Here is a 25,652-nt window from a genome sequence, read left to right as displayed (position 1 = left end):
TAATTACATTTTCATTCAACCTATACACGGTACAGACCTCATGATTCTCATTTGCTCTGACATGCATGATGAACTGTAAGATCTTAACTAAACAGATGGGTGGCTTTCCTAATCAAGTCCAATCAGTATGCTAAAACTCAGCTGGACTCCAATGAAGGTGTCGAACCATCTCAACGATGAACAGTAAAAATGGGCAGCACTATAGTTAAATGTTTGTCACAGCAAAGGGTCTGAAAACTTATGGCTGTTTGAGATTGCAGTTTTTCTTTTTAATAAATCTGCAAAAAAATAAAAAAATAAAATTTTCAGGAAATATGGGCTGCTGTGTGTAAATTAATGAGAGGAAAGATGTTTACTTAAATTATTTTTGCAAAGGGTTGTACCATAATGTAGTGTTCTCTTCATGTGTTTTACTTCCAAAGTGCTAACATGAATAAACAGCCAGCCAAACTCCTTTTCTTAACAGGTCAAGTCGGGTGACACAATGAAAATGGAGTGAAACTAGAAAAAGAAATACAAAACATACTAAATAGACTGCAATGTCAAATCAGTATGGAGTATAAACATCTTCCATTAGTATATGAATTAAACATTCACATTCAGTAAGTCTAAGCACAAACAGCAACAGCATTCTAGTGAAGTGAGTAGCAGATACACATACTGCTGCTAGCTATCTCATGAGAATGAACACAACATGTAAAGTTACTAAATCAGCGCAGCTCACAAATATGCACAAAGATACTGTTAAAGTTACTAACAATACTTCTGAAACATGTAAAGAACATAAATTAAGCGCTCTGGCACTAGTGCCACTAAAGCATCTGTACTTTAACTTTGATTTTCTTTGGCCAGGAGCAAGACAACATCAGAGATAGGCCTCAAGAAAGTCTTTATTTTGTCTTGCGACGTCCTGACTTCAATTTTGCGGACCTCTCCGTCACTCCTTGGGAAGGTGGAGACGACAAGGCCCATCGGCCACTCGTTGCGATGTGTCTGGCTCTGCTTCATCAGCACTATGTCTCCAACCTGAAGGTTACGACGTAGTGTGTGCCATTTGCGTCTTGGCTGAAGGGTGTGGAGATATTCATCCCTCCATCGAGACAAGAATTCGTTTGCCAATGCTTGGACTTGTTTCCACTGATACTTGAAGAGATCCTTTTCATTGAAGCCTCCAGGTGGAGCAGGTATCCCCGGTTTTTGGGTCAAGAGCATAGCAGGGGTCAACATCATTGGAGAAGTGGGATCAGAAGAGACTGGGATCAAAGGCCTTGCATTGATGACAGCAGATACCTCTGCCAAGAGGGTGCAAAGCACTTCATGGGTCAGGTGAGTATGTCTTTTGCAGCAACATGGAGTCAAGAATTCTTCGGGTTATGCTGATCATGCGCTCCCAGACTCCTCCCATGTGGGATGCGTGTGGGGGATTGAATTCCCAGGTACAACCATTCTCGTGGAGGAACTTAAGAGTGGAGGCTTGACCTGGATCAGCTCGTTCCATACACAGCTCAGAGCTGGCTCCCACAAAGTTCGTGCCTCTGTCCGATCTCAGCTGCTTAGCTGGCCCTCTTAAGGCGAAGAACCTTCGCAGGGCATTGATACAACTGGCAGTATCCATGGACTCTATAACTTCCACATGTACAGCCCTGGTGCTCATACATGTAAAAAGTATAGCCCATCACTTACTTTGAGCCATTCCGCCTCTTGTGCGTCGACTGATCACATTCCAGGGTCCAAAAACATCTAACCCTACATACGTGAATGGTGGAGATGAGCTCAAACGTTCTGAAGGGAGGTCAGCCATCTTTTGTGTCTCAAGTTTTCCTCTGAGCTTGCAGCATGTGACACAGCGATGAAGAACTGAGCCTATTAATCTTTTGCCAGCAACAATCCACAGACCAGCAGCCCTGATTACTCCCTCTGTGAACTGCCGTCCTTGGTGTTTCACCTTCGCATGGTGATGACTCACGAGCAATCTTGTGACGTGACTTTGTTTCGGGAGAATGATTGGGTTTTTGACCTCAGGATTGACTGAAGCATGTCTCAGACACACACACGAAAGGGTCGAGATTCAGAATCGTGCTGGATTTTGGTATGGCCCTGTTCTCTAGTAGTGCGACACACTCTTCTGGATAAGAATCTCTCTGGGCAGCTTTGATTATGACGATCTTTCCCGCTTCTAACTCTTCTGGAGTGAGAGGTTGGTTGCACTGATGCCATCCTTTACATGTAACTGTTGAGTTTGTCCTGTGTGAGCAAATCTGATGGATCAAGAAGGAAACTGCTCTCAGCAAGGACTCCCAGTTCGAGAACCGTTGGAATCGTTCTGAGGTGAGTTCACTTTCTCTGAGCGAAGTAGCAAGAGTGGTCAGCTAAGGCCTCACATCCACGTCTTCCTCAGGATCCACCAGCTCAAAGGATCTGGGTGTTTCTGGTTGGTGTGGTTTGTGAAGGAATTCTGGCCCTGTAAACCACAGAGTGTCTGTGAGCCGTGACGCAGGTACAGATCTGGTGGCTAAATCAGCTGGATTCTGATTTGTAGGCTTTTTGTTCAATGTGCGTTGCAATGAATGAAGACGAGAGAGAGATTGAACACGGTTGTTTGGAAGGCGTGGTCTGGGTGTTCTGAATGGTAGAGGAGCGATCCAACTGTTTTGCTCATCTCTCTTGAACTCTGCTTGCATGATCTCCAGAAAGGTATCATCTTCGAAGGACAAGGCAGGTTTGTTATCATCTTCCGTTCTCACGAACACATCTCGTCCGAGTTTATCTTTTGCAGTAACACCAGACGCAGGATATGTTGTCAGCTGTGCGGAGGTAGACTGTCTGTGCTCCCCGCCGTAGCCTACTCTCTCTCTCACACTGATGTGATTCTGGCAGGGCATCAGAAAAGATGGGCGTCCATTCTGTAGGACATGGGTTTTAAGGACTGATACAGTGGACTTGTATGTACTATCGATGCAAACCTCCCCTACTATAACCCTCCTAAATCCAAACACAGGGCAAAGGGAGCGTTGTGGGGTCCATTGATTTGATCTCTCACCTTGTGAACTTGTTTGAGGTCTCTCCCCAGTAGGATTAAGATCTGTGCTTTAGGATCGATCTTTGGGATGTGAGGTGCCATGGATCTCAAGTGAGCATGGGAGTGAGCGATCTCTGGAGAAGGGATTTCCGATCTGTTGCTTGTAACTTCATTACATTCAATGAGCGGAGGCAAGTCCAAACACACTTCACCATTCAATGCTTCGATCTGAAAACCAACAGCCTTTCTCCCAGTCATTTCCGTGGTTCCAGCACAGGTCCTCATCAGGTAAGGTGTATGGTCCCCTTGGATATCAAACAGCTTAAAAAACTCAGATCTGGCCAGTGATCGATTGCTCTGGTCGTCGAGGATGGCATACATCTTGATTGAGCGTTCTCACTGTCCTTGGGGAAAAACCCGGACTAAACATATCTTGACACAGGACCATGGTGGGAGACCTTCGCCGCAGACCTTGGTGCACCTGGAGGTCACTTCTGGAGGAGAGCTGTTTTGCTGTTCTACGTCTGATTCTGTCGGAGGAGATGGTGCAGGGGAGACAGCAGTGTCTGGGTGCATGACAGTGCAATGTTGATTGCTTTCACACTCATTGCATTTCAGCTCTGCTGGACATTCTTTAGCCACATGAGTACCAGAACAGCACTTGAAACAACGTCTGTATTCTTTTAGCAGCCTTTTGCGTTCCATTAGCGGCTTCATTCTAAAAGCTCTACATTTTTCCAGAGGATGTGGCTTATTGCGCACTGGACAGTACTTGGTTGGGTCATCACTACCTTTCTTGTCAGTAGATGTTTTGTGTAACAAGCTTGAATCTGTTGTTGACACATCTGTTCTATGCACATACACAGCTGTCATGCTTCGTTGTGGATCTTTCACTATGGTAATGGCTGCGGTTACCGCTCACCAACACAAAGCTGGGGTCATTTCTGGCCTTTGCCTGACATCTGACAAAGTCAACAAAAAACGAGAAAGGAGGGAAACACACTCTGTACCGTTCTTTGTAGTTTGAGCCAGCAGACGGCCATTTTTCCTGTAAGTTTGGTGGCAGCTTTTCCACGATTGGCTTAATCCCTCGAGGAGTGTCAAGGTAGCTCAGTCCTGGTAGATAGCCATCCTGCTTGGCTGAGAATAGTTCCAAGAGCAGATCGCTAAGTTCTCTTAGCTTGATGTCATCTTTGGAGGTTAGCCGAGGAAAATTGTCCAATCGTTTGAATAAAGCATTCTCAACCACTTCAGGGGTAGCATAGCATTCTTGGAGTCTTGTCCAGGCTAATTCGAGAGCAGCGTGAGGATTGGTGATGTGGACAGCACGTATTCTTTTAACATGTTCAGATGACTCCTTTCCCAGCCATTTTACCAGGAGGTCCAGCTCTTCACTGGCTGTCAACTCTAAGCCCTGAATGGCGTTAGGTAAAGAGGACTCCCATGCTCTGTAGCTCTCAGGCTGGTCATCGAATTTAGTGAGCCCCGTGGTTACCAACTCTCTGCGGGTGAGGTACCTAGCGAAGTTTATCATGTTTGCGGCTGGAGCAGAAGAAGAATGCTGTGGGTTGCTCTGTATGAAGTGGTTTGATTGGCGAGCATGACTGAATGAGGGAGAGCTCTGCTCCTGATAGGCTTTAAAGGAGGACTGGGGGTTCGGAGGTTGCGAGCTGAGAGGCTGAGAGTGCGGGTTGGAGCGCTTAAACAGGCTTGTCTGAGGCTGAGGTGCTGATAAGTACTCACTTTGCTGTGTGTTCCTTGTAGGCGTGGCATCACAGTTGTGTGCAGGGGTTAATTCAGGAGCTTCCTGCTGTCTTGGTGGCGACGCTTCTTTAAAACAATGAGGAGTTATATCCACAGACGATGCAGTTTCAAAGATGGCTCGAACCTGATGTTCCACATATGCCTTTGTACGCTGACATGTTATCTGCGATGAGATGCGACTCCTGGCGCTGCACCTATCCTCATATTCTGGTCCTGCTGCAGCTTCTAAAACTTCAGCCTCTACAATAGCAGCAGTAGCTGCCTTTTCCAGTCCTAGAGCTTCTAAATCTGCTTCTAGTGTAGCCTTTTCCAAATCCAATCTAGCTCTCTGTCTTTTCAGTTCTAACTCCTTCTGAGCGAATGTGGCTCTGGTGCGTGCAGCTTTGGCTTTAGCTCTAGCTCTAGCAGCAGCACTAACTACTGAAGACTTGGAAGTGGCTTTGGAGTTGGAGTTGAACACTGATGCCGCTTTCTCCTCCCTTTCTATTGCTTGTGCTTCCATAACTGTGGCAGACGAATCTTTCTGATTCAATGGCTTTTCACTGTACTGTTCTTTTCATGTGTTTTACTTCCAAAGTGCTAACATGAATAAACAGCCAGCCAAATTCCTTTTCAAGAGCCAGGAAGTGAGCGTGCTTGCTCCTTTAATGACTTCTTAACAGGTCAAGTCGGGTGACACAATGAAAATGGAGTGAAACTAGAAAAAGAAATACAAAACATACTAAATAGACTGCAATGTCAAATCAGTATGGAGTATAAACATCTTCCATTAGTATATGAATTAAACATTCACAAGCAATAGAAAGGGAGGAGAAAGAAAGAAAAAGAAATACAAAACATACTAAATAGACTGCAATGTCAAATCAGTATGGAGTATAAACATCTTCCATTAGTATATGAATTAAACATTCACATTCAGTAAGTCTAAAATGCAGCCCTATGGGGGCACAAACCAGTGCAATCTGTAGGCCGGTCCCAAGCCCGGATAAATGCAGAGGGTTGCGTCAGGAAGGGCATCTGGCGTAAAAACTGTGCCAAACAAATATGAGCGTTCATCTAAAGAATCCCATACCGGATTGGTCGTGGCCCGGGTTAACAATGCCCGCCCCCGGCACTGCTAACCTGCAGGGCGTCGGTGGAAATTCAGCTACTGTGGGTCGAAGACAAAGAAGAGGAGGAAACCGGATCCAGCGTCAGAAGAAAAAGAGGAATGCACAGAGCCTACAACTGAGTGTAGGGACTTTGAATGTTGGGACTATGACAGGAAAAGCACAGGAGTTGGTTGACATGATGATTAGGAGAAAGGTTGATATTCTGTGCATCCAAGAGAGCAGGTGGAAAGGTAGTAAGGCTAGAAGTTTGGGAGCAGGGTTTAAATTATTCTACCACGGAGTAGATGGGAAGAGAAATGGAGTAGGGGTTATTTTAAAGGAAGAGCTGGCTAAGAATGTCTTGGAGGTGAAAAGAGTATCAGATCGAGTGATGAGACTAAAATTTGAAATTGAGGGTGTTATGTATAATGTGGTTAGCGGCTATGCACCACAGGTAGGATGTGACCTAGAGTTGAAAGAGAAATTCTGGAAGGAACTAGATGAAGTAGTTCTGAGCATCCCAGACAGCGAGAGAGTTGTGATTGGTGCAGATTGTAATGGACATATTGGTAAAGGAAACAGGGGCGATGAAGAAGTGATGGGTAAGTACGGCATCCAGGAAAGGAACTTTGAAGGGCAGATGGTGGTGGACTTTGCAAAAAGGATGGAGATGGCTGTAGTGAACACTTATTTCCAGAAGAGGGAGGAACATATAGTGACCTACAAGAGCGGAGGTAGAACCACGCAGGTAGATTATATTTTGTGCAGACGATGTAATCTGAAGGAGGTTACTGACTGTAAAGTAGTGGTAGGGGAGAGTGTAGCTCGACAGCATAGGATGGTAGTATGTAGGATGATTCTGGTGGTGGGTAGGAAGATTAAGAAGACAAAGGTAGAGCAGAGAACCATGTGGTGGAAGCTGAAAAAGGAAGAATGTTGTGCAGCCTTCCGGAAAGAGGTGAAACAGGCTCTCGATGGACAACCGAAGCTCCCGGAAGACTGGACGACGACAGCCAAGGTGATCAGAGAGACAGGCAGGAGAGTACTTGGTGTGTCATCTGGTAGGAAGGGGGAGAAGGAGACTTGGTGGTGGAACCCCAAAATACAGGGAGTCATACAAGGAAAGAGAGGAGAGGCGAAAGGAGTACATCGAGATGCGACGTAGGGCAAAGGTAGAGGTGCCAAACCCTAAACAAGAGGCATATGAAGACATGTACACCAGGTTGGAGACGAAAGAAGGAGAAAAGGATCTCTACAGGTTGGCCAGACAGAGGGATAGAGATGGGAAGGATGTGCAGCAGGTCAGGGTGATTAAGGATAGAGATGGAAATGTGTTGACTGGTGCCGGTAGTGTACTAAATAGATGGAAAGAATACTTTGAGAAGTTGATGAATGAAGAAAATGAGAGAGAAGGAAGAGTTGAAGAGGCAAGAGTGAAGGACCAGGAAGTGGAAATGATTACTAAGGGGGAAGTCAGAAAGGCACTACAAAGGATGAAAACTGGAAAGGCAGTTGGTCCTGATGACATACCGGTAGAGGTATGGAAGCAATTTGGAGAGATGGCTGTAGAGTTTTTGACCAACTTATTCAACAGAATACTAGCGGGTGAAAAGATGCCTGAAGAATGGAGGAAAAGTGTTCTGGTTCCCATTTTTAAGAACAAAAGGGATGTTCAGAACTGTGGGAACTATAGAGGAATAAAGTTGATGAGCCACACAATGAAGTTATGGGAAAGAGTAGTGGAGGCTAGACTCAGGACAGAAGTAAGTATCTGCGAGCAACAGTATGGTTTCATGCCAAGAAAGAGTACCACAGATGCATTATTTGCCTTGAGGATGCTCGTGGAAAAGTACAGAGAAGGTCAGAAGGAGCTACATTGCGTCTTTGTGGATCTAGAGAAAGCCTATGACAGAGTACCAAGAGAGGAACTGTGGTACTGCATGTGTAAGTCTGGTGTGGCAGAGAAGTATGTTAAAATAGTACAGGACATGTATGATGGTAGCAGAACAATGGTGAGGTGTGCCTTAGGTGTGACAGAGGAATTTAAGGTGGAGGTGGGACTGCATCAGGGATCAGCTCTGAGCCCCTTCCTGTTTGCAGTGGTAATGGATAGGCTGACAGATGAGGTTAGACTGGAATCCCCTTGGACCATGATGTTCGCAGATGATATTGTCATATGCAGTGAAAGCAGGGAGCATGCAGAGGAACAATTGGAAAGATGGAGACATGCACTGGAAAGGAGAGGAATGAAGATTAGCCGAAGTAAAACAGAATATATGTGCGTGAATGAGAAAAGTGGAGGGGGAAGAGTGAGGCTACAGGGAGAAGAGATAGCGAGGGTCGACGACTTCAAATACTTGGGGTCAACAATACAGAGCAATGGAGAGTGTGGTCAGGAAGTGAAGAAACGGGTCCAAGCAGGTTGGAACAGCTGGCGAAAGGTGTCTGGTCTGTTATGTGACAGAAGAGTGTCTGCTAGGATGAAGGGCAAAGTTTACAAAACAGTGGTTAGGCCGGCCATGATGTACGGATTAGAGACAGTGGCACTGAAGAAACAACAGGAATCTGAACTGGAGGTGGCAGAAATGAAGATGTTGAGGTTCTCGCTCGGAGTGACCAGGTTGGATAGGATTAGAAATGAGCTCATTAGAGGGACAGCCAAAGCTGGATGTTTTGGAGACAAGATTCGAGAGAGCAGACTTCGATGGTTTGGACATGTTCAGAGGCGAGAGAGTGAGTATATTGGTAGAAGGATGCTGAGGATGGAGCTCCCAGGCAAAAGAGCGAGAGGAAGACCAAAGAGAAGGTTTATGGATGTGGTGAGGGAAGACATGAGGGCAGTTGGGGTTAGAGAGGAAGATGCAGGAGATAGGCTAAGATGGCAAAAGATGACACGCTGTGGCGACCCCTAACGGGACAAGCCGAAAGGAAAAGAAGAAGAAGATTCAGTAAGTCTAAGCACAAACAGCAACAGCATTCTAGTGAAGTGAGTAGCAGATACACATACTGCTGCTAGCTATCTCATGAGAATGGACACAACATGTAAAGTTACTAAATCAGTGCAGCTCACAAATATACACGAAGATACTGTTAAAGTTACTAACAACACTTCTGAAACATGTAAAGAACATAAATTACTCACAGCCATTGCTTTCTGACGGATTCATGCACAGGAATAAGCTGATTTCAACGTGCTACATCTTTCAACTGTTGACATGCTTTTTACCATTTTTCGCTCTGCTCAGCACTTCCTACTTCCTGTATTCTACAGTTTCAAAATAAAAGCTCAGCAATGCACTCTCAAAATTAACAACACAGATCTTTTCTAATAAAATCGATCTTCTTAACATATTAAACACTTGGGGCAGAACACATAACAAAGAAAGAAAACATTAAGGGGTTCTAATTAGTTTCCTTGTCCACAGTATATGTGGACAAGTAAAATGTTCTTAAAGCCATTCCTTAAAACCCAACAATAAGTATGTCATTTTTAATTTATATCCAAATTTCGAGCTATTTTTCCCTTTTTACAGGTGTTAAAATCTTTCCAGACTCCATTTTGTAAGATCAATTCCAAACCGCTGGCGTCTCATCTCATCATATTAAATATGAAAATGTATTCAACGCATTCTATATCGTCTAATGCTGTTGCCATGGCGACATGCTGTACACCGCACTCTTGTGCTGTAAATACTTGCTACGTGGAATTAAATGATCTGTGTTTTTTCACGACCATCAATCTGAAAAGTGTCGTGGGAAATTCTATTCAATGGATCTGCTATGTCCCAGTACGTGAACATGCCAGTCCCCCAATGTCAGCATCCCTGAAACCGAACCATACCCCAATTCCAACCAAAACTTCGCATTCACATCTAGCCTGATAAAAAACTACATTTTAAAGTTGTTTTATGTAATAAATAAAAAGTGGCTTTGTAGAGCCCCCTACAAATGTAAAATATTGTTGTCACAGGCACTATGTGTAACCAACACCTACCAAAACTTGTAGACACATGTAACACCCCAAGATTTACAAAAAAAGTCAGCTGAAGCAAAATCCTAGAATCATCAGGAAGTGAGTTATGATTATTTAAAATGAAATTTTGGCCCTTTTTTTGACCATATTTCCATATTCACAAGCCTCATACTTTCACATGGGTTATACTTTCGCAAACTTGTCCAACAGCTTTCATACAAGTGACTTCAAACTTGATGTCTAGTATTGTGAGTTGTTATAAGCATTTCACTTTGCTTCCACCATTTTTCATGACAGGAGGGTGGCATCAAATTTTTCAGATCAAATTTGCTTGACCACAAAACAGAAAATGTTTACCAACTCCCCTGTCGGTGGAACGGTGGTGAGAACTGGTTAGACAGTCTGCCTCACTGTTCTGAGGACCGGGGTTCAAATTGCAGCCCCGCCTTGTGTGAAGTTTAAATGTTTTCACATCCCAAAAACATGCATTAATTGGAGACAAATTCCCCTTCGGGGTGATTGTGAGTGCAACTGTTGTTTGTTTTATGTGCCCAGAGATTGGCTGCCAACCATTCCAGGGTGTACTCCGCCTCCTGCCCGAAGATGGCTGGGGATAAGATGCAGCACTCCCACGACCCTTGTGAGGATAAGCAGATCAGAAAACGGATGGATGGATGGATTGTTTACCTTTACAGCATGTCATGTAGTTGGTGCAGCAGTCTCCCCAGGCTAGACAGTCATTTGAGCAGTGACAGGAATGGTTTTCATTCCGAATCTCCCCACAGCGATCTTTATTGCACTCAAAGCCACCATCTGCTTGTGGTTAAAAAAGGAAAAAAAAGAAACTCTCACCAAAGGCTTATACCAATACCTGGATACTCTAGTGATAGATCAGAGATACATTACAGCATCTCTCCCCAAAACACATACACACGCACAAACATACTTCCACAAATACACACACACGCACTTATCTGTACAATAAATAATAAAGAATGGCAAACAGTCAATACAATGTAGTTAAGTTACAGAAAGATGGAAAGAGTCACAAAAATGCACCAAAGTGAGTGTTCTTGAAAATTGAAACAGTTTAGTTGATTCAGCAACTCATCACCCATCATCAACATCCGGTGTTAATTTTAAACATTTAGCTTGTCAGACGATAGCAAAAAAAAAAAAAAAAGAAACATTGAACAGTTTAATGTGCATTCTAAAATTTGAAAAAGGGCCAATTAAATTCACCTGTAAAGGTTATGGTGCGTTTTGGGTTCATCCTCAAACTTCACACGGAAGCCGAAAATCTTTGTTTGATAAGATTATTCTGGGACTCCAGATCCAGCCCACCACATGATTCTATGTGGCCTGTGAAGCAATTCTGAACCAAAATTAATAACTGTCTTATAACATTGATATACATTGGTACCTCTATTTACAAATGCCTCTAGTAATGAAAAATTCAGGTTATGAAACGCCTCTGCAAAATATTGTCTCTAGTTATGAAGGAAATTTAGGATAGAAAAGGAAAAAAATGGGCACTGGATTTGCAACTCCCAAATTCCACGAAACGTAAACATCCTGTATCTTGGTTTGTGATAGAGCTTCAGAGGAGACGCCAAAGCAGGGTGCCCTCTGGCATCTCCCGCGGAGGGGCAACCAAGACAACCAAGCCACAGCAGCATTCTGCTTCAGCGATGGCCGAGCCACAGCAGACATCCACCCACGTTTCGCCGGTGGCCAAGCCACAGCCGACTCCCGCTGACGAGTCACCGACGACCAAGCCAGGGGACGCTGATTCAACCAGTAAGCCTGTGGCCTAGAGGTAGGAGGGATTCATGACCCTCGAGGTGCAACAATCCGAGGACCCCGGGGCTTTCTATCACTTTATGCGAGAGCAGTTAGAGCAGCAGAGGGAGTTAGAGATTGTGGCGCTCATGAACCAGGTTCGGCGGAAATTAGACTACTGGCCAAGCCATGCCCACGTCGCGTTTGCCACCGATCCTCTACCAAACCAAGCCAAACTCACGTCGCAGTGGAAACTGACCCACTGCCACGCCACATCCACGTTGTGGTGGCGACAGACTTCCTGGCAAACTACGTTGATCCCGCGGCAGCCACCGATCCACTCCCGGGCCAAGCCCACATCGCGGTGGCGACTGACCCGCTGCCGTGCCACACCCACGTTGTGGTGGCAACAGTCTTGCCCGTGGACCACGCTCCTGTTTCAGCGGCTACGGGTTCCCAGCCACTTTACGTGCCTGACCAGGCGGCAGCGAGGGCTCGTCAGCTGCCTCACGTTCCAGTCCAGTGGCAGCAAAGGCTCGTTACCCGCCTCCTGCTCCTGCCCTGGCGACCACGACCCGGCCGGCCCACGTTCCTGTTCAGGCGGCGGCAACCACTCCGCGGCCGCCTCCTGCTCCTGTCCCGATGGTGGCACAGGCTCGTCGGCAGCCTCATGTTCCTGACCAGCAGGCGACGACAGCTCGTTGGCCGTCACACCTTCCTGTCCAGCAGGCGGCGACAGCTCGTCGAATGTCTTAAGTTCCTGACCAGCAGGTGGCGACGCCTCATTGGCCATCAAGTCCCCTTCGTTCCAGTGCTGTCGGCAACAGGTAATTGGCCTCCCCCCGCTCCTGCTTCGATGGCGACCGGCACGCAGCCGCCCCCCGCTCGTGCTTCGACGACGACAGGTATACGGCCGCCTCACACCCCTGTCTCGATGGCTGCTGCCTCCCCCTCCTGTTTCAATGGCGACCGGTCCGCGGCCGTCTGAGGGCCACGCCATGACAATGACCGATCCTCGGCTGCCCGCTGACCTCGCATCGGTGGCGACTGATCCCCGGTCGCCTCATGACCTAGCCTATGCAGTGACTAATCCCAGGCCGCCTTACAACCAAGCCTTGGTGGCGAACGATCCATGGCCACCTCACAACCAAGCCTCGGTGGCGACCGGTTCCTGGCCACCTCACGACCTAGCCTCGGCGGCGACTGGCCCCTGGCTGCCTCACGACCAAGCCTCGGCGGTGACCGAGCCTCAGTGGCGACCGGCCTCTGGCCGCCTCACGACCAAGCCTCGGGGGTGACCGACCCACCGGGTATAGGGGCGGTCCTCTCACAGAGGAGTCCCAGGGACGGAAGATTACACCCCTGCACATTTTTATCAAAGAAACTGAGCTCTGTGGAATGTAATAATGACATCAGAGATCGTGAGCTATTACCGGTAAAAACAGCAATGTCTGAATGGAGACACTGGTTAGAGGGGGCTCAGGTTCCATTCTTGGTAATTACTGATCACAAAAACTTAGAATACATCAAGTCCACCAAAAGGCTTAATGCCAGGCAAGCTAGGTGGCCATCTTCTTCACGCGGTTTCGCTTCACGATGTCCTATCAGCCGAAACCCAATGCGGCGTCATGAGTACATGATAGCGAGAAAACCAAATTGGACCTAGCGCCTATACTCCCCGAAGGATGTTTCATCCCACTTTTTACCTGGGAAATAGAAGTATTAGAATCTAAGAGCAAGTGCCTAAAGTAACTAACTGTAAGAGACCGAGAAGAAACTGTTAGTATGCATTCAATCAATTTTGAATTGTGACTGGTAGACTGCAAATGAAGAGGGTTGAATGTCATGTGAAAGTCCACTCTACTGCTTGTGCATTTGAGTGAAAAGTAATTAATCCATTACCTGTCCTGAGGCAGAGACGGTCAAAGTCAGAGCAACAGCTATTGTAGGTCTTACATAGATTGTCACAACGACAGTTTGGCGGTTCCATCTCAACCAGTTCAAAACACCTGTTTCTGCAGGAACTAGATGTTGGCATGTATGGAGATGTAGAATGCACTGTAAAACAAAAAACAAACAGAAACATAAAGGTTTAGAAGATTATCTGGAAGAAGACTGTTAAAGAAATCACTCATATGTTCTCAATTTGTAGATTCTGTAGTTGGTTACACATCACCACCTAGCTTCTACCTTCATGGTATTTAATTCATGACCAGGCCGGTCCCAAGATCCAATCTCCCCTCGGTGGATGAAGGTTGATGGGATCACGAACAACTGGCGTCCAGACAATGCTTGAACCGGTAAGTAAGGCGACTCCACCAGTAGGAGGTTTAAGGCTACTCCGCCAGAGGGAGGTTTCAAGGCTACTCCGCCAGAAGGAGGTTTCAAGGCTACTCCGCCAGAAGGAGGTTTCAAGGCTACTCCGCCAGAAGGAGGTTTAAGGCTACTCCGCCAGAAGGAGGTTTCAAGGCTACTCCGCCAGAAGGAGGTTTAAGGTTTCTCCGCCAGAAGGAGGTTTCAAGACTATTCCGCCAGAAGGAGGTTGAAGGCTACTCCGCCAGAAGGAGGTTTAAGGCTACTCCGCCAGAAGGAGGTTTCAAGGCTACTCCGCCAGAAGGAGGTTTAAGGCTACTCCGCCAGAAGGAGGTTTAAGGCTACTCCGCCAGAAGGAGGTTTCAAGGCTACTCTGCCAGAAGGAAGTTTTAAGGTTATTCCACCTTTAAAGAGGGTATTTATAAGGATTCATAAATGTGTGAGTGAATGTGAGTGTGAATGCCATTACTTGTGGAATCATAGGTCATGGAAGGAAACCTAATGATGCCAAAAGAAGTCTGTGTTACGGTGAAGTACACAAGGTAGTGGACTACGACTTAGGTCCCAAAAAGGACAAGTAGTCTGTAAGGGACAAACGTAGAAAAGCATAATGGAGAGCGGGAACAGTAAGTCTGCGTAGAGGGGATGTAAACTTTATGGAACAATGTTTACCGGGGAGCATGATTTTTCTTAAAAAACAAAGAAATAAAAAAGACAAAAATAACATGGCTTAAATGCCAAGTTAACAGTTGAAGGATGCGGCAGGTTGGTAGAAAGATTGATGTCAAGTGTTGCGGGGAAGAAAGGAAATGCCAAGATTAAGACTTACATCTTGGGATGGCAAGAGCTTGGTTAGCATAGGCAAGAAAGAGAAAGGCAGGAGAGACAGCTGAAGTAATGCAAGTGGTGCCTATATTAAAACCAGATGAAGAAAATACAGCTGCAACAGTTTGGAACAGGCTAAAGAAAGTGAAAAGCAGAAAGAGAGCCATAAGAAAAAACTTGGGAAAAAAAGAAAAAAAAATGCTGTCACCCTGAGGAATCGCGTCCGCTGATAAAACTGCCAAGGAGGCAGCGACAGGAAAATATGGCACACACATATTGACACAATCACTACCCCCCAACTCTCTTATTGATTTAACAGTTCTAAAAGACATACAAAACATGCTCCTCAAAGTGAAACCCAGTGATGGCTTACAGAAAAAAAATGAATTTGAAGATAATATACATCGTGGTCTCAAACTGGCGGTCCACGGGTCATTTGCGGCGCCCAAGATGATATTTTGCAGGCCACACCCTACTATGAAAGTTAAATGATAGTGTGGCCCCGAAGTTTTATATGAATAGCACTTTAGGGTTTGTGTGCGGAGCTGGTGAACCTACCAATCACGGTGGGGTTGTGGCTCTCAGGGGTGTGACAGCGACAAGGCTTGATGCAAGCAGAGAAACATCTTTCATTGAGTGAAAGTTACAGTGGTTTTGCCATGGAGTTTTATTAGTAGTTTTGCACACAACCTGTTTACACCAGCTTCCTTGCTTATCTTATTTTGTGCTAAAAAAAAATTTAAAAGATGTTTTTCAATTTTCTCTTTTAAATTGTGTGCATGTCCACTGAAGCTGCGTTCCAGCCTCAGCCAGAATGTGCCTCCAGTGGCCCCGAGGTGAATTGACTTTTGAGACCACTGATATACATAATCAATGGAAAATCTATATTACCAAAAAAATCTGTTTAAAACAGTGGCAATTGTGAGTCATGGGCCTTGCCATGTCTCAACAGGAGGGATGGTAGCTATTATGCGCAGACATTTCCGCACCTTTGGATTCAATTCTTACTCAAAAACGTTTTGTAGGTCATGTCTTATTTGCTGCAAACAAAATACTCAAGGGAACCGCAGATCGAAGAGAGGGCAGTTTCCCCAAGCAAGTCATCCTTTCTAGTTTACACATTAATCTTATTGAGTTAAACAAAGTCCAGCATTACAAATATTGTTTAGTATTGATCTGCCCCTTATCTAAATGGGTGGAAATTTTTCCATGTACAAGTGCTGATGCTATTACTGTGTAAAATTTCGTGTAAATATATTATTCCTTCTCATGGCATCCCCAAAAAATTGTACAGCAACAAAGGGCCACATTTTGTTAATGGAAAAAAAAATCTGCGAAGTAGTTGTAAATCTAGAAATAACTTTGAAAAATCATTGTGCAAGATTAGTATAACGAAGCAATGGGACAGTGAAGTCTTGATCAAGGAAAACTATGGAACATACAGCGAGAACTGGGACAGAATGTTTAAGAATTTAGTAAAACTATATTTGAGAATAACCACAACAGATAAAAGATGGTCCCCATTTAAAATAGTATATGGTAGAACATTTATACTGCCCATGGTAGAGCACCCAATTCAGCAGGAAGAAGAAAAAAATACTTTAGGTGATTGGATGAAAGAGATGCTTCAAAATAAAACTGTTAAAGAAGCAAATGATCTGCTGCCTACTGTTCCTTCTTCTCATATGCCGTTTGTCTCCATTGGTGATTGGGTCCTGAGAAAAGACATCAGGAGGAAGTGTTGGTCCTCACCTTGCTGGGAAGCTCCCTACCATGTCTGCTCACTAGTCCCACGGTGATAAAGATAGCCTATGGCTACCTTTTCATCCAATGACAAGTAGCGGTGGAAATCCGGCTACAAAGGGTGGGGTAGCAATAGGCTGCCCTGGTCTCAAACCGGTGAAGAATGAAACGTTCCATGTGGCGATTTCAGGAGCAGATCTTCCAGCACCAAGTCTAGCTCATAGACCAAGAGCTAGCAGTAATCCAACAGAGCAGGATCTGCAGAGTCTTTTGTCTTTAGACCGACTGAGCTCTCAGTGGTCTCAAACTCAGACCCTTATGGAACCACTTGGAACACAAGACCAAACAACGATCAAAGCAGGACAAGAGGAAATCGCGTGAAAAGGAAGCTCAGACTCACTGCTTGTATCTTAGGACGACACTAGAACCCTTGAGGCCAAACCCTTGCAGGTCAATGAGTTGGATCAGGACTCCAGACCCCCAAACCACCGTAACGAAAACCTTGTGCTTCACCACATGAAGTCCCCGAAGCAGGATGTGACCGCTCAGGAAGGTGTTAGTGTGAAACTGCCCTGGAAAACTGTTCGGATTGAGGCCCTGGTGCCTGAACAGCGGCGAGAAAAGAGCCGGAGCATGAGGACTGGAAGCGGAAGTGTTGGACTGAAGTTCAGAGGTCTCTGCCTGAGCCCTGAAGGCTCTGGACAAAACCATTTCCATATGACAGCTAGACATGAGATCATCAGACGCTGGAAAAAACAGAAGAAGCAGGAGATTGGTTGTATTGAAGCAAGAGATCATGCTGAATGGGACCACGGTCAGCGCTGCCTTTGACAATACAATGGACATGAGCATTGTAGGCACCATCATGGGAACCCTGTGGTACATAGACTGGTCGGACAACAGCAACATCCGGCTGGTCAGCAGCCACAAAGAAAAAGATGAATGATTTCGCCTTTCAAACGGATGAGACCCACTTTTTCACCTGCAGTGAAGACGGCAGTCTGAGGGTGTGGTCCATCCCCAGTAAAGAACTGGTGTTGCAGTTCCAGATGCTCAACCAGTCGTGCACCTGCGTGTGCTGGAGCCCTTTTCCGGGTCTGCAGCATGTGTGTGTGGCGGTGGTGTATAGCGACGGCACCCTGCGCATCTTTCGGCTTGCCACCTCTGAAATGCAGAGGAAGCTGCATCCCCATCACGTTGCTGTCACTCCTTCCAGTACTCTGCCAACGTTGACGTGATCCTCTCTGATGGGAAAAATGGTCTCATAGCTGTCAGTCGTGCCCTGGATGGATCAACCATCCGCAATTTCAGGGACCACAAAGCGGCAGGCATCACCACCACCCAGTGTGTTCATGAACAGTGTAAGGACTTTGGACTGGTTGGGAATGAGCTGTGGTTGGCAGCCAGCATTGACAGGCACGTCAGTGTGTGGGCAGCTGATTGTTTCAAGTGCAAGTGTAGTTTGCTGGACTGGCTCACATTCCTTCTCCACCGTATTGCCTGCCATGGTGGGGAAGACTTCTCTCATTATGTCCTTGGTTGGAGAGGAGTTCCTCGAGGAAGTTCCTTCTCGAGCTGAAGAAATCACCATCCCTGCTGACGTCATTCCGGAGAAAGCGCCTACACACATCGTGGACTACGCAGAAAAAGAACAGAATGATGAGACGCTGAAAGGAGAGATCCTCAAGAGTTCCAATCATCCTAGTGGGGAACAAGTCAGATTTTCGCTCGGGTAGCTCCATGGATCCATTCTCCCCATCATGAACTGGTTTTCTGAGATTGAGACATGTGTAGTGTTCTACAAGGAATCTGAAAAACACATCAACGCTGTTTTACTATGCACAGAAGGCAATCCTCCACCCCTCTGTATGACCCTGAAGACAAACAGCTCAAACACAGTGTGTCAAAGCGCTCAGTCGAATCTTTTACATCTCCAACCATGACAACAACCACGAGCTCAAATGTTTTCAAAAATCTTGTTTTGGAAATCCACTGGCACCAGAGTCCATAGAAGATGTAAAGACATTTTCTGGAAAAATACGAGCGATGGAATGCAGGACAATGGCGTGACTTTAAATGGACAAGAACTGTTACTGTCAGCAGCAGAGCTGAAGAATCTGTTCTGTAATTGCCCTTACTTGCTATGGGGCACCGAAGTCTACATGACTGTCCCGACCACCAGTGAGGGTTACATCTCCAATCACGGCTTCCACTGTAAGTGGAGGCTTATCTCGACATCCACCGTTGTCTGGAGCACCTGGGATACCTCGGCTATCCAATTCTCACAGAGAAGGAGTCGTAGACTTCTGCAGACACAGTGACGAGAGCGAGAGAGAGAGAAAGAGCGAAAGAGAAAGAGAGAGGGAGAGAGAGAGAGGGAGAGAGAGAGAGAGAGAGCGAGAGAGGCAGACCTGGAGAAGCACCAAACGCAGTGTTCAGTATTTCTGTGCAAGGTGATCGGGCAACTGGCTACAGGCAAGACGACTTTTCTCCAGGCCTTCGTAGGCCCCAACTCTGTGAAAATCATGAGCGGCGACAGTGCCTTCTACTTTGCCATAAATACGTTCCAAATCAGTAATCAAGAGAAGTTACTTATCCTCAACGAAGTGGATGTGGAGGCGGACCTCCTGAAGGTGTTGGACTCCCACTGCGACATTGCTTGTCTCATGTTTGATGCCAGTGACCCACATTCCTATGACTACTGCGCCAGCAAATACAAGCAACATTACATGGATAGCAATACCCCGTGTGTGCTGGTGGCCTCCAAGCAAGACCTCCCCCAAGTCAAGCAGTTTCACGGAGTAACGCCAGCTGAGTTCTGCTATAAACACAGATTGCCTCAAATGTTGGCTTTCTCCTACATGTTTCCCGACTCCAGCACCAAGAACATCGACACCATCTGGGCTGCTGTGCACCCACACCTGATTGGTTCAGAAATGAGTAACGATGTTCACCCACTGTTTTTTAATTTTTATTTATTTTTGGTCCTGGTTCACCTCTGGACCTTGGTATTGTGTCATGATGAAGTTCCTTGCACCTGTAATTACTGTTCTGGGTTTGTTCTGCCTTTTCACAATGTGTATAACCCTATGTTTGAAATATATGATGGCTACAGCAAGGTCAAATTTTTTGTGAACTATGCCCTTCTACAACAAGTAGACCCTGATTATATGCAGCTACAGCCAAAAGGAAACTTCTGATGCCTTTTATAAGCTCAAGTGTAAATGATGAACTTTCTGAAAATGCAACAGCATTCTGACGTCCCCACTCGTTTTCCAAAATGATAAACAGGAGGTAAATGTTAAAAAAAATCATTCAAATGTTCTCATTTTGTACATACTGTAGTTAGTTACACATCACCACCAAGCTTCTACCTTTGAACTCATTGTCTTGAAAACAGATGTCATCAATCAGACAGATGTAACCAATCAGACAGATGTCAATCAAACAGTCTCTCTCTCTCACACACACACACAAACACACACACACACACACACACACACACAAATATACTCATCATGTGATTTATGTGAATAAAAAGAAGCTGTAAGGGGACACGAGTCGGAGTTGGTTGGAAGCAGGGTGAGGCCCTGTCGCTCCCCTTGCAGGAAGTAAAACTTGAAGCCTTGTTTGTTCGCCCTTTTTAATGGAGTCAGGGTTTTTAAACCTGACAATGACTGTTTTAGTTGCAGTATCATAAAGATTGTTTCTTTGACGCAAGATATTTCTGATGAGTTGAGTTGCAAGAGTGCTTGGCCCAAGGAATGTTCCAAACTCAAACATCCGTCCATCCATTTTCTGAGCCGCTTATCCTCACAAGGTTCACACGAGTTCTGGAGCCTATCCCAGCTGTCATCAGGCAGGAGGCGAGGTACACCCGGAACTGGTTGCCAGCCAATCGCGGGGCACATGGAGACAGATAACAGTCGCACTCATGATCACACCTAGGGGCAATTTAGACTGTCCGATTAATCTTGCATGTCTTTGGGATGTGGCAGGAAACTGGAGTGCCCGGAGTAAACCCACACAGGCACGGGTAGAACATGCGAACTCCACACAAAACTGTAAGGCCAACGCTTTACAGCAGATCCACCATGCCGCCCAAACTCCAATAATGAAGATTATTTTCATTTCAATATTGTACAGCACTTCTTATGCCATTGTAAAGTGCTATCTTTACAATTTTATTGGAATATTGGGTGTGGGACTGGCTGTCAGTTTCCAAGGTGTACAGTGTTCCCTCGCTATATTGGACTTCACCGATGAAGTGCATTGTTTTATTTTCATTTTCATATCACGCATTGATTTGCCATATCATAGGATTTTGAGTGTGTTGACCATCTATCCATTTTGTGTACCCCTTACCCTCACGTGGGTCACAGGTGGGCTGGAGACTATCACAGCTATCTTCTAAAATTTCACTGCTCATTGATGAGAATCATGATGTACTTGCAAGCCCATGGTGAATGGTAAAATCCATAAAATTCAAAATATTGGGATCTGATATTTTCTGAGGGGCCCTTTCCCCCTCAGAAAATATAGAGATGTCCACATAAATTTTAGTGACAGTTGCTAACATTTTATGACATAAAGCTACGTGAATTTTTTTTTATGTATATTAAGCACACAGGCACAGTGGCGCAGCCGTAAAATGTTGGTCTCACAGTACACGGGTTCAGTCCCAGCCCCGCCTGTGTCGAGGTTGCATGTTCTCCCTGTGCCTGCATGGGTTTTCTCTGGGAATTTCGGCTTCCTCCTACATCTCAAAAACATGCATGAATTGGACACTCTAAATTGCCCCTAGGTGTGATTGTGAGTGTGGCTGTCTGTCTCTATGTGCCCTCCGATCAGCTAGCAAGCAGTTCAGGGTGTAGGCTGTCTATTGCCAATTGAAAGCTAGGATAGGCTCTGGAAAGGTAGGAAGGCTAGAAAGAAAAAAGCAGGGTTTAAATTATTTTATCATGGAGTAGATGGGAAGAACAATGGAGGAGAGATTAATTTAAAGGAAGAGCTGGCTAAGAATGTCTTGGAGGTGAAAAGAGTAATGGATCAAGTGATGAGGCTGAAATTTTAAATTGAGGAGGTTAGGTATAATGTGTTAAGCCGCTATGCCTCACAGGTAGGATGTGCCCTAGAGTTGAAAGAGAAATTCTAGAAGGAACAAGATGAAGTAGTTCTGAGCATCCAAGACAGAGAGAGAGTTGTGATTGGTGCAGATCGCAATGGTGAAGGAAACAGGGGCGACAAAGAAGTGATGGGTAACTACGGCATCCAGGAAAGAAACTTTGCGAGACAGGTGGTGGTGGACTTTGTAAAAACAATCGAAATGGCAGCACTTTTATCCAGAAGAAGCAGGAACATATAGTGACCAACAAGAGCGGCGGTCGAAGCACACGTGGATTATATTTTGCGGAGACAATGTAATCTGAAGGAGGTTACTGACTGTAAGACTGTATACACCACCATAGGATGGTGGTGTATACCATAGGATGGTGGTGCATAGGATGACTCTGGTGGTGGGTAGAAAGATTAATAAGACAAAGGTAGAGCAGAGAATCATGTGGTAGAAGCTGAGAAAGGAAGAATGTTGCACAGCCTTTTGGACAGAGGTGACACAGACTCTCGATGGACAGGAGAAGCTCTCAGAAGACTGGACAACGACAGCCAAGGTGATCAGGGAGACAGGCAGGAGAGTACTTGGGGTGTCTTCTGGTAGGAAAGATGAGAAAGACACTTGGTGGTGGAACCCCAAAATAAAGGAAGTCATACAAGGAATGAGATTCGCAAAGAAGAAATGGGACACTGAGAGGACTGAGGAGAGGCGAAAGGAAAACAGTGAGATGCGAAATAGGGCAAAAGTAGAGGTGGCGAAGACTAAACAAGAGGCATATGATGACATGTACATCTGTGTCAGAGCTGAGCTGAAAGGAATTGGGCATCACTATGAGCCTAGTTAAGCAGTTGTGGTTTAGTCGCTGTGACAAAAATGCTACATACTCGTTCTGCACACTTTGAGTGTAAATATTAGTGTGGTGACCAGTGTACGTACGCTTCCCGGTGCTTTTCTATTCCGGAAGCCCTAATGTGAACAGACGCATGCTGAATCGAACACAATTAAACCACAGTTGTAACAAGATACTCACGGTGTGCTCTTCCCATACCCGCGGGGTCTTCCCTTGACGATTTAAGCCTGTCGTGCACAAATCCCCTACACACACCAGTGGCACATTGTACCCATAGAATCCACACAAACTGAAAAATAGTGACAGTGACACAAACTGAAAAATAGTGACAGTGACACATGAGACAATGAAATAGAAATCGTGCGTTCTGGAATTATAAATGATCGACTCAAAAATAATGGTTAGTTATAGTTATGCAACAAAAAACGAAAGCAAAGGGAACAAAGTTCCATTCATTCAGATCGTCACTGTTGTTGATTGGAAATTATATATTTTGCAGTTTACGTCATACTCGTCGACCCGCTTTACGCGATTACGCGTTTAACAGGCGAATCCTTCACTTTCGTGACCCCCCCCCCCCGCCCCCCATCACTTTTCAACAGCTAGAATACGTGAATACCCGTTTAAATCACTTTATGCAAAAAAAAAAAAAAAAAGTTGACGCCACAAGATAATAGTCTCGAAAACTCAATTACTTCCACCAACAAATATGTTATGCCTAATGTTGATCAAATGTAGAGTCCTACCGTCAGCCCAAACATTGCTCCGAACTCAGAATAACCCCGCGACTGTGAGATGCAGTTTTCCAACTCTATGTAGATCAAATTCAGATGGTGAGGACTGAGAGCAGAGTAATAGCACAATAACTCCTTTGTTGTTGTTGTTGTTTTTTTTTTTTTTTTGTATAGAACGTTTTTATTTATTTATTTTTAAGTATGCATTTAGTATGTCTACTGTAGTTTCCAGGGAAATAGTTTCTTCAAAAGGCGGAGCTTTAATACAACTTCATCTTCATACCATTCCTCTATGTATGGCAGAGTCAGGAACCTTAAGCACCATTTGAACAAGTTTCATTTAGACAAAGAATCCCAGGACCCACAAAACCCTTTGGACATTTAAAATGAAGACAGTTTTTTCTTTTTTACATGTAACTTCCCCTCCATACAACTGCCAGATTTGGAACTCTGGGTGAATTAAAAAAAAAAGTTTTATGAATTAGTCAAGTTTATGAATGGCACTTTTACAATGTTGTGTGCAAAGCTAACCAATCATGGTGTTATAGTTGGCTCTCCGGCATGTGCAAGCAGAGAAATATTTTCTGAGTGAAAAGTACATGCTGCCATGCAGCGTTTTACTAGTAATTTTGTACACAACTTGTTGCCACAAGCATCTTTATCTTTTTTCATTCATTTTCCGAGCCCCTTATCCTCATCAGGGTCACGGTGGTGCTGGCGTCAATCCCAGGTGTCATTGGGTAAGAGGTGGAGTACACTCTGAACTGGTTGCCAGCCAATTGCAGAACATAGAACACAAGATCCATCAACCTTCTCTTTGGTCTTTCTCTCGCTCTTTTGTCTGGCAGCTCCATCCTCAGCACCCTTCTACCAATATGCTCACTCTCTCGCCTCTGAACAGGGTCCAAACCATCAAAGTCTGCTCTTTCGAATCTTGCCTCCAAAACACCTAACCAACTTTGGGTGTCCCTCTAATGAGCTCATTTCTAATCCTATTCAACCTGCTCACTCCTAGAGAGAACCTCGACATCTTCATTTCTGCCACCTCCAGTTCTGCTTCCTGTTGTCTCTTCAGCGCCACTGTCTCTAATCCGTAAATCACCGCAGCCACCACCACTGTTTTATAAACTTTGCCCTTCATCCTGGCAGAGACTCTTCTCTCACATAACACACCAGACACCGACTGCCAGCTTTTCCAACCTGCTTGGAACAGTTTCTTCACTTCCTAATAGTGCTCGTGGATGACGTGGTGTCCCCCAACCTCACCCGCTGTGTCCTGCCCATCAGGAAGTTAAAGATCCACTGGGACATGGAAGGCGGGACGCTGAGCTGGATCTTGGAGGTCACTCTATGTTCCTGCCTCTTCTGGAAAAAAGTGTTCACCACTGCCATCTCCATCCTTTTTGCAAAGTCCACCACCATCTGTCCTGCTGTTCTTACCCATCACTTCTTCTTCGCCCCTGTTTCCTTCACCAACATGTCCATTACAATCTGCACCAATCACAACTCTCTCTATGTCTGGGATGTTGAGAACCCCTTCATCTAGTGGCTTCCAGAATTTCTCTTTCAACTCTAGGTCACATCCTACCACTGGGCATAGCCGCTAATCACATTATACATAACACAGTCAGTTTCAAATTTCAGCGTCACTTGTTCTGATACTCTTTTCACCTCCCATCTACTCCATGGTAAAATAATTTAAACCCTACTCCTAACCTTCTCGCCTTGCTACTTTTCCACCTGCTCTCTTGGGCGCTCAATATATCAACCTTTTTCCTAGTCATCATGTCAACCAACTCCTGAGCTTTTCCAGTCATAGTCCCAACATTCAAAGTCCCCACACTCAGTTGTAGGCCCTGTGCATTCCTCTTCTTCTTCTACCGACGAATCCGCTTTCCTCCTCTTCTTTGTCTTCAACCCACAGTAGCTGAATTTCCACCAACGCCCTGCAGGTTCACAGGCATTGTTAACCCGGGCCACGACCGATCCTGTATGGTACGCTTTAGATGAACGCTCATATTTGTTTGCCACAGTTTTACACCAGATGCCCTCACTGATGTAACCCTCTGCATTTATCCGGGCTTAGGACCGGCCTACAGATTGCACTGGCTTGTGCCTCCATAGGACAGCATTAATTCATAAGCTCAATAATAGTGTTAATGTCCTTCTGGCTACTCTTTTGAACCCTTCTGAAGAGTAAATAGACTAATTCTATTTTTCAGATTTTTGGATAGATTGGATGCACCAAAGTAGTAAAACAAGTTTTGCTTGATGATGACAAGCAGAGCCAAAAAGCAAAACACATTCATTATTACAGGTGTGATTGTGAGGGTGGTTAGTTTCTGTGTGCCCTGTGATTGACTGGTGACTAAGATGACCCCATCTTGTTAGGCCAACGTTACCTTTGATTGTGTTTCCTCCCTCTTCTTCTCAGCGAGCCAGTCT

The 25,652-nt window shown here is 45.3% G+C and overlaps 1 protein-coding gene across 9 annotated transcripts in view; it reads right to left on the bottom strand.

Annotated features, from left to right (window-relative positions):
- enpp2 (ectonucleotide pyrophosphatase/phosphodiesterase 2) overlaps nt 1-23,262 on the bottom strand; it is a 221,093-nt gene extending 197,831 nt beyond the window's left edge. For 6 of the 9 annotated variants that reach the window (XM_061820088.1, XM_061820094.1, XM_061820091.1 and 3 more), the window contains exons 1-3: nt 22,654-22,983; nt 13,532-13,687; nt 10,535-10,660 (exon numbers count right to left, since the gene is read on the bottom strand). In XM_061820088.1, coding sequence (XP_061676072.1) covers nt 10,535-10,660; nt 13,532-13,687; nt 22,654-22,813 — 442 coding nt within the window. In that variant the 5' untranslated portion in view covers nt 22,814-22,983. Of the gene's footprint in view, nt 1-10,534; nt 10,664-13,531; nt 13,688-22,653; nt 22,984-23,219 lie in introns of those variants that run through there. The other 3 variants (XM_061820090.1, XM_061820092.1, XM_061820089.1) reach the window with 2 other exon arrangements.
- Nucleotides 23,263-25,652: the final 2,390 nt, after the last annotated feature.

Source organism: Syngnathoides biaculeatus, chromosome 5 (assembly GCF_019802595.1).
Source record: "Syngnathoides biaculeatus isolate LvHL_M chromosome 5, ASM1980259v1, whole genome shotgun sequence".
Lineage (NCBI taxonomy): Eukaryota > Metazoa > Chordata > Actinopteri > Syngnathiformes > Syngnathidae > Syngnathoides > Syngnathoides biaculeatus.
The sequence above is the reverse complement of the archived record's forward strand: the minus strand, read 5'-3'. Positions and strand labels throughout refer to the sequence as shown.